This window comes from Mandrillus leucophaeus, unplaced genomic scaffold, assembly GCF_000951045.1.
Source record: "Mandrillus leucophaeus isolate KB7577 unplaced genomic scaffold, Mleu.le_1.0 Scaffold191, whole genome shotgun sequence".
In the NCBI taxonomy this organism is placed as follows: Eukaryota; Metazoa; Chordata; class Mammalia; order Primates; family Cercopithecidae; genus Mandrillus; species Mandrillus leucophaeus.
This window is the reverse complement of record NW_012101932.1, coordinates 260,823-270,749: the sequence shown is the minus strand read 5'-3', so window position 1 is coordinate 270,749 and position 9,927 is coordinate 260,823. Positions and strand designations below refer to the sequence as shown.

Here is a 9,927-nt window from a genome sequence, read left to right as displayed (position 1 = left end):
CTTTCTGTTTGTTAGTTTTCCTTCTAACAGTCAGGACCCTCAGCTGCAGGTCTGTTGGAGTTTGCTTGAGGTCCACTCCAGACCCTGTTTGCCTGGGTATCAACAGCGGAGGCGCTATGTCATTTTTTTAATAAGGGACTTGACTACCAGAGGATTGCTTGAGCCCAGGAGTTGAAGACTAGCCTGGGTAGTATAGTGAGACCCCATTTCACTCACATGCAAAACTATGTGTACAAGGTTCTTGCATCCTCAGAGAGACCCAGGACCAATCCTCAGTAGATACTGAGGGGACAGCTATATTTCTAATTCATTTTTACTTCTGTATTTAAAATGCTTTGCAAAAATTAGCCGGGTGTGGTGGCAAACACCTGTAATCTCAGCTACTTGGGAGGCTGAGGCAGGAGAATTGCACAAACCCAGGAGGCAGAGACTGCAGTGAGTTGAGATTGCACCACTGCACTCCAGCCTTGTCGACACAGCGAGACTCCCTCTATAAAAATAAAATGCTCTGTAACTGTCCTGAAAGGTTTGTGGAATAATTATTTTTTACTGAAAAACTTAACTTTAATCAGTAGATTGAAATTGTGCTGCCAGACAGACTGTATGTTCTAATTTTAAACTTTATGTTCACTGGCAACAATTAGAATGACTATTACTGGATTAATATGAAAGTGAGGGCGATTGGAAGGTGAGGCGGTCCCGGTGTTCTCACGTCCCAGGTGATTATGAAGTGCTGACCAGTTGCCACTGGACATAATTGAAACACAATAGGAAAATTGCAGCAAACTCTTCAGGACAAGGTTTTCAAAACAAGTTGCAATCTTGGCAGAACTGGACAAAGAGAAAAGAAAACTACTTATGCAGAACCAGTCTTCAACAAATCATCCTGGAGCTAGCATTGCACTCTCGAGACCCCCTTTTAAGGACTTCCAGGATCACGCTGAGCAGCAGTATATTGCAGCCCAGCAGAAGGCAGCTTTGCAGCATGCTCATGCACATTCATTTGGATACTTCATAATTCAAGACTCTGCGTTTGGGAACCTGATTGTTCCTGTTTACCTCGCCTTGATCCAGAATGAAGAAAATATTTGTGATGGAAAAGTGATTTTGTAATATCAAATGCCAAAGCTACTATCATTCAGTGCTAGATGAACTGTGACTTTAAGAATTTTGGTGAACTTTGATGTTTTTTGTTTGTTAAAGGAGTGTGCAAGTGAAAGCGGAAAGAAGGGTAACCAGGATGATGAGAGCTGTGGAAGCTGTATCGTCCAAGGAATTGATTATGTACCGTGACTGTTACTTTTTGTAATGCTGTTTTAACTCTCAATCATGCTCTGAATCAGATAGTCACAAAAACATTCCCCAACCCCTAGCAAGTTTGACTGAATATATCATGCCCACAGTAGATTTTCAAGAATCATTTATAGTACTTAACTTTAAAGAAAGAAGAGTACTTTTTAAAAATGAACCAATAGGCTTAAATCAGTTACATCCATATTTGCTGTTTATAGGATTGGTGTCAGTGTCCCTTTTGAGTTTACAGTCAACCTGTATCATCCTGAAATATTCTTTGTGAACTCATAACTACTTCCCCCTTTCTCATTTTAAAACAAACCCCAAGAATAAATCACTAACCAGTCTTAACCATCTTCTATAAACATATTCCCTTATAAATGATGTGACTAAATGCAATTCAAAATAATAGAAAAAAAAGGAAAGTGAGAATAGGAGATTGTAATATCCATTTTAACTGAGTGATCTTTTCAGAAGATATAAAATGAAAGTATTTTATAACATTTAAAAGGATTTTCAAGTTTTATATTTTTGTCTATGTGCTGCTTTATAGACTAAGAAGGGGACAGCACAAATATTATAAATATTTCAAGGATATTATATAAAGCAGTAAAATTATTGAACATTATATTAGTTTGCTAGGGCTGCTATAACAAAGTACCACACGCTAGGTGGCTTAAACAGTAGAAATTTGTTGTCTCAGTTCTGAAGATTAGAAGTCTGAAGTCAAGGTATCTCCAAATACAGTCACAGTCTGAGCATGGTGGCTCATGCCTGTAATCCTAGCACTTTGGAAGGCTGAGCAGGGGGATTGCTTGAGCCCACGCGTTCAAGACCACCCTGGGCAACATAGTGAGACCTAATCTGTACTAAAAATCAGAAAAATTAGCTAGACATGGTAGCGTGCACCTGTAGTCCCCGCTACTTGAAGGCTGAGGTGGGAGGATTGCTTGAGCCTGGGAGTTTGAGGCTGCAGTGACCTATGATCATGCCACTGCACTACCGTCTGGGTGACAGAGTGAAACTGCGTCTCAAAACAAAACACACATAGTCGTGTTCTGAGGTACTAAGCACAGTGTGGGAGCAGGTGGGGGGCAAAATTTAACCCATAAAAAAGTCATCCAAGTTTTTTACTACCTGATTTTACTGCCTAATATTCTCTCTTCTACTGTAGATAATATATATATGAGATTTCTTTAGAGAAATAAAACATCAGTAGATTTCTTAAAGCATTGATAATAATCTCTGCAGGTATTTTGCTATAGAAAAAATTAAAAAATTGGAATTGCTTTGTTTATGAATTACCAAGATGGTTATGATTTGTAAAGCTTATATCAAAAAAGGGAATATCTATTTTGTTTTCAAATTCAGAATTTGAATTTTGTTATTTTGGTTTTAGAGTAGCAGTATTATAAGATAACTTACTGCCTTTGAATCAAATTGTCCATGGTTAAATTCCCAATGCTTTCTTTTTTTCTTTTTTTTTTTCCTACTTCCATGATTTTGGGCAGGTTACTTAAGCTTCCTGAGACTTAATAACAGGTTTGTTATGGTTTATAAAAGATAATCTGGGGGAAGTACCTGCCCCATAGTGATCAATCAGGATATGATCATAATTATTGCCAACATGATTATTTGCCAACATCTTAAAGATGATAGCCAAATTATTCAATGAATTGAATAAGTTAATCTGAGGCTCACATACTGATTGGAGTTCTTTTTTCCTTAAGGGAGCTTCACTATTCAGAATGTTTTTCCACAGTCTGATGGTGATAGTTCCAAAGTGAAGGTTAAAGTTCGTGTTAACATCCATGGAATCTTCAGTGTGGCTAGCGCATCAGTAATTGAGAAGCAAAATTTGGAAGGGGATCACAGTGATGCTCCAATGGAGACAGAAACTTCATTTAAAAATGAAAACAAAGATAATATGGTATGTAGAAATTCTTTCTCAATGTTCTTGTAATAGATAGTATATACCGTATATCTTAATCGTAATTGGGACTTTAATAGTTGAATACATTACTCTCTGAGGTTTTGCTTTGATTTTCTGCTGTGGGAATCAGTATAAAGTCTTTTGATAAAAGCATTAAGGAATACTATTTTCAATGCTTTACATCTTTCACGTTGTAATATACTTTTTAAGAGTTTGGTGCATCTTTCATAGTATTACATGGAGCGTGTGAATCTGGAGTTCTTTCCTACGTTCTTAACTTCCATTAAAACATGTATTTTATTATGGCTAGATTTTTAGCTTACAGATAAACCACTTCAGAATGATAAATTTTGAACTATACATTCTTTTTAGATTGAAAATACATGCTTAATAAAGAATGTTTCAGGGTTTATTTGGGGGACATCTGAGACAGTTAAACAGAGGAATGTGCTGTACATTCAGTAATGTTAAAGTACAGATTTTTAAATTTTTTCTTTATTAAAGAGTGACACTGAATTTACTGTGGGGATATTGTAGATGAAGGAATCTTAGGAGAACTTTATTGTATTTAATTACACAACGTTTTCATCTTTTTATGTGCGCTCCTCATGAATTACTTTTGTGCATTATTTTTAATGGCATTTGTTAATTACAATTGGAAATCTGCCCTAGATTTTCTTTTGTCCTATTTTAAGACAGTTTCTCCCTTTTTTAAGGTTGCTTTTTGTTTTTATTAATAATTACTATGCATCTTTCTTCCAAATTGATCAGAATTCAACCACTAGCCCTTTAAACTACTTCATTTAAGGACTATGGTTTTTTCTTTCACTCTTTCCATGTATCATTTTGTAATCGCTTTCTTATTTGAATTGAGGAAGAGGAAATGTCTTTATCTGTTAGTGAAGATAGTTTTTCATAAATTAACATAAGGGTGAAAAGTTAATATTTCAAATTATAATCCACAATAACTTAGATATGTAAATTTAATCCATTAAAATTTATTTTTACTGAAATTGGAAGTGCTTTGTATGCCTTCTAAGACCAGGTGTTTATAATCATTTATCTTTGCGTTTTTTTATTTTTTTTTTTTTTTTGAGACAGAATCTCGCTCTGTCGCCCAGGCTGGAGTGCTGTGACGTGATCGGCCCACTGCAACCTCTGCCTCATGGGTTCAAGCGATTCTCCTGCCTCAGACTCCCAAGTAGCTGGGACTACAGGCATGTGCCACCACACCTGACTAATTTTTTTGTATTTTTAGTGGAGACGGGGTTTCACTGTGTTTGCCAGGATGGTCTCTATCTCCTGACCTCGTGATCCACCCACCTCAGCCTCCCAAAGTGCTGGGGGTATAGGCGTGAGCCACCGCACCCGGCTCGTTTATCTTTTTTTAAGTATTTCTGCTGAAACCTTTAATTTTCTTTATATAATATTAGTGAATCCTAAGAACTGAAAATACAACAAGAATAGTATGGCACCCATCTTGTACTTCCCCTGGCATTTCTTATTTGCTGCTTCTGTTTGTGAGCTGGAAATTCAATTAACCAAATTTTAAAGGATGATTTCTGTATGTGAACTAAGTGGGTTCACATGTGAATAAAGTGCATGGATTTATGACCTCTGCTTTGGTTACTCAGAGACTTACCTGCTTATGATAGTTTTTGGCTTGCTAGAACATTTGCAGGCAGTTGAGGTTCCCATACAAGGACTTTCTGGATAGGTGATATGTTCCTTAATATTTCTTTTACAATGTATGTAATCAAAAGAAAAAGGTAACTAACACAGATCATATACTTGTCATTGTTGGTGAGCACATTCATGTATGTTTTTTTTTTTTTTTTTGAGCCACCATGTCCAGCCTAAATCTTTTAAATCCCTACCACAGCTAATATAATAAATATTGAATAAATTGTAATTTATTTTCTTTTCCTTGCTAATAAAAGTGATGATGCTGAATACACTATGTTGAAAATATTCTGTAGACTTTTTTCTTTTTTTCTTTTTTGTTTTTTTGAGACGGAGTCTCACTCTGTCGCCCAGGGTGGAGTGCAGTGGTGCAATCTCGGCTCATTGCAACCTCCACCTCCCAGGTTCAAGCAGTTCTCCTGCCTCACCCTTCTAGTAGCTGGGATTACAGGCACACGCCACCACGCCTGGCTAATTTTTGTATTTTTAGTAGAGATGGGATTTCACCATGTTGGTCAGGCTGGTCTCAAATTCCTGACCTGTGATCCGCCAGCCTCTACCCCCCACAGTGCTGGGATTACAGGTGTGAACCACCACGCCCGGCCTGTGCACTTTCTTAATGGTTCTCTCTAGGATTTTTGTCTTTAATTCTGTATTTGGAAGTTTAAAGACTTAAATACCATTATAAAGTAGTCTCCCCTTCCCCTCAAAAAAGTAAACCAATTCAAAGACTCTGGAAGCTAATTGTTTAAATTTCAAGGGGTGGGGAATAATAAGATAATAAGTTCTTCTTTTTACTCTATCCTAGTTGATGGTATTGCTGGCTCCGAGGTAGATAAAGAGGCCCAGACATAAACCAGTGAACATCAGCAGGAGCCTTTTTTTTCCTATGAGGGTCAGTTTGTGAAAGATTATTTTATATGTGTTATTTTCTAATTCAAAATTAAAATAGCATTGATTTTCCTGAAAAATCACAATAGAGCTTGCTGACTTCAATATAATGATGTGTGAGAAAATTGACCCCTCTCTTGTAGGTATAATTTAATACAGGGGCATATTAAATTACCATGTCAAGCCCTGGGTACTTACTAAGAAATTACCACATCAGGCTCCAGGTACTTACTAAAAAATTACTACATCAAGCCCCGGGTACTTTGGTTTGTGCCTATAGTTACAGCTACTCAGGACGCTGGGGCCAGAGTTTGAGTCCATCCTGGACAACACAGTCCTCAAAAAAAAGAAAAATTATCACATCTTAAAACTATATCACAAAACCCAGGGATCAAAGAAACTATATGCTATTCATCTTACTAATGTACCACAGTTTAACTGTTTCCCAATTGTTGACCATTTGGGTTCTTTATCTACTTGTATTTATTTGTTTAATTCAAAATATTTGAGTATGTGTAGCCAGGACTCTTCTGTGCACTAGGGATACAGTGATTAAACAAGATTGAAAAGGTTGCCACCCATCTGTAACCTACAGTCTAGTGGGAGAGGACAGGCATGAAGCAAAAAGATAGCATATAAACATAAAGGAAATGGGATGTGTAGTGGGAATTACGTGATAGTGATGAGGAAACCACTTAGAAAGAAACAGGTAAGCTAGTCTGAAGGATGCAAAAGGCAGTTTAAGGGTAAGGAGTAGGTAGATAGTTGTCCGGGCAGAGTGAATAACAAATAGAAAGGTACTGAGACAGGAAGGCCTTCATTTTTGTTGTTGTAACAAATAGAAGAGTTGTTGGTGTATAGGATATAGGTGTGGAGAATGGGGGAATAGCTGGAAAAAAAAAGTGAAATTGAGAGGGCAAATCAAGCGACAAATCGGGTAAAACCTTATAGTTCATGATAGTATCTAGATTTGTTTCTTAAGTGCTTTATGTTTATTTAACAAATAGCTGTGAGTACCTAAAATGTATGCTTGGCCATAGCAGCAAACAGAAAGATGGTTTCAACTCTCATGGAGTTTAAAATCTGTCAGGGAAGCCAGAGGCTAGAGGCACTTCCATTAATTATCCCACTATTGATAATATTTCTATAAACATTTTTAAATCATTTCAAAGAATTAACAGTTTATTAGCATTTCATATCCATTTTAAGATGTGTAATTTTCTGCTTTTAAATGTATCTTAATGAGTCTTGCAAATGATAACATCTTATATTTGCTGTTGACCATCACAATAGTCATGAGATACTTCTCATCACCTGTGCGTCTGTTAACTCAGTTGAAATTCCTAGTGGCATGACTAGGTAGTTGGCAACCTCTTGACATTTTAGTGAACAAACCATTTAAGGAGCATTCAAGGAAGGAATATGAGTCCTGGTTGTTCGAAAACAGGTTGTGATAAAGATACAGTCATAAGTCTTGTAGAATAGGTATTAGTGACTTATAAGAAAACACTAGAGACCATATTAGAGCAACTTTTAAACAAATGCTGGGTCATTTATACTCCTGATGACACATAGAATGATATTGTATAGAAATATACATTAAGAGCTGGATTAAGTGATTCAGAAGAGTTGGATTCTGAATGTGAAGAAATTTTAGAAATAACTACTTAATCTGGTTTATTTTCCTTTTCTCTGTGAGAGATACAAATATATAAACAATAGAAGAACTCTTTCAATAAATATAAAAATTCTAAGTGATAAGGCATTGTGACCTTTAGCATTTTTTTCTGAGTAATACAAAAGTTAGAGTTAATAACTCAACACTTTATCACTTTTTTCACTTATCTTACCTATCAACAGGGTTGGGGAGGTTGTAAGGTGGGGGAGAGCAGTTGAAATATCAGAAATAATTGATTTCTTTTTTCTTTTTTTTGAGACGAAGTCTTGCTCTGTCACCCAGGCTGGAGTGCAGTGGCACGATCTCAGCTCACTGTAACCTCCACCTCCCAGGTTCAAGCAATTCTCCTGCCTCAGCCTCCTGAGTAGCTGGGATTACAGGCACACACTACCACGCCCGGCTAATTTTTGTATTTTTAGTATTTTGTATTTTTAGTAGGGGTTTCACCATGTTGGTCAGGCTGGTCTCAAACTCCTGACCTCGTGATCCGCCTGCCTCAGCCTCCCAAAGAATAATTGACCTTTTAACTACAAAAAAAAAAAAAAAATTAGCTCCTCTTTGGCAGAAATAAACTTTTATTCAAGATAGCTTTCTGGGTATTACAGATTTGCTTAATTCTAGATGTAGTTGAAGACCTAAATTATGCTGATTCCTACATTTCAAGCTTTCTTCAGGAGGATGGTGACAGATAGGATTAAGAAGGTGACCAAAAGGCCGGGCGCGGTGGCTCAAGCCTGTAATCCCAGCACTTTGGAAGGCCGAGACGGGCAGATCACGAGGTCAGGAAATCGAGACCATCCTGGCTAACACGGTGCACGGTGAAACCCCGTCTCTACTAAAAAAAATGCAAAAAACTAGCCGGGCGAGGTGGCAGGCGCCTGTAGTCCCAGCTACTCGGGAGGTGAGGCAGGAGAATGGCGTAAACCTGGGAGGCGGAGCTTGCAGTGAACTGAGATCCGGCCACTGCACTCCAGCCTGGGCGGCAGAGTGAGACTCCGTCTCAAAAAAAAAAAGAAGGTGACCAAAAAAAATCTATTATATATATGGGATTGTTTGCCAAGTGGAGAGTTCATTTTGGAGATTTTATTGGTAGAAAGTTTGGTTTTTAGACATAAAAAGAAAAAAATCTTAAAAGTATACCTTTTAATAATTTAGAAACACCCACTTTGAGTTTTGATTAATTTGATTAATTTTCATTAATTTATATCAAAACTCAGAGTGGATATTTCTAATTATTTTACATTTTACAATTTAAAGATATGGTATTGTATTTGTGTAATTCATAGATTTTGTATCTTTTTCATTTTATTTTCTTGTGTTATTTATAAACATTTTTCATATCAAGTTGAATGTTCTCTTTTTTATTTATTTTTATTATAACTTTAAGTTCTGGGATATATGTGCAGAACATGCGGGTTTGTTACATAGGTATACACGTGCCATGGTGCTTTGCTGCACCTGTCAACCCGTCATCTACATTAGGTATTTCTCCTAATGCTATCCCTCCCCAGCCCCCAACCCTTGAGTGTTCTCTTTTTTTGGTAAGCTTTTGTGAATCTTTATTTGTAAATTTGAATTGAGAACAATTTTCCATGTATTTTGCAATTACTTAGCCATAGACAAATCAAACAAGATTTATCCCATAGCATCAAATAGATCTTTCCACTTTACTTACCTGTTAATCTGTTTATTTGTAGCAATTCTCGTTTGAAAAATGAGCTTCTACTTAACTGTTTCTACATTTTACATTTCAAAACAAGCTTGAACTCTAAGATGCAGTTTACATTTTTAAAACAAAAAAAAAGACACTGCATATATTATCAGTTATGTATTTTTTTTCTAGGATAAAATGCAGGTTGACCAAGAAGAAGGAGGGCAACAAAAATGTCATGCGGAACACACCCCAGAAGAGGAAATTGATCATACAGGAGCCAAAACAAAGGTTTGGTTTACTTTTTCTATAGTTGTGTCTTTTTGAAATTTATATTTTGAATTATTGTATTTTATAATGCTTTCTTTTAATGCACTTGATATTTTTGATTTTAGAACTGTGAGAAAGTATAGAAAGCTGATAGCCAGAATAAGTATACTTTAATGATTTATTAAGAGTTGTGTTTTTAAAAAATGAACCCTAACAACATCAGCAAAATTACCTTTTTTGGTAGGAAAAAAGATACATTTTTCATTAACTTTTTCTTTGGTAGGAAAAAAGATACATTTTTCATTAACTTTTTTTTTCATCTCATTTGAACACATGTACACATAGAGGGGAACAACAAACATTGATGCTTATTGGAGGGTGGAGGGTGGAGGGTGGAAGGGAGGGAGAGGATCCCTCCCCTTAACGGGTACTAGGCTTAATACCTGGGTGGTGAAATAATGTGTACAACAAGCCCCTGTGACATGAGTTTACCTATATAACCTGCACGTGTGCCCTTGAACTTATTTT

At 36.5% G+C, this 9,927-nt stretch overlaps 1 protein-coding gene across 3 annotated transcripts in view; it reads left to right on the top strand.

Annotated features, from left to right (window-relative positions):
• HSPA4L (heat shock 70kDa protein 4-like) overlaps window positions 1–9,927 on the top strand; it is a 58,601-nt gene that overhangs the window by 31,921 nt on the left and 16,753 nt on the right. For all 3 annotated transcript variants that reach the window (XM_011978233.1, XM_011978232.1, XM_011978235.1), the window contains 2 exons: window positions 3,024–3,223; window positions 9,322–9,420. In XM_011978233.1, the coding sequence (XP_011833623.1) occupies window positions 3,024–3,223; window positions 9,322–9,420 (299 nt within the window). The remainder of the gene's footprint in view (window positions 1–3,023; window positions 3,224–9,321; window positions 9,421–9,927) is intronic.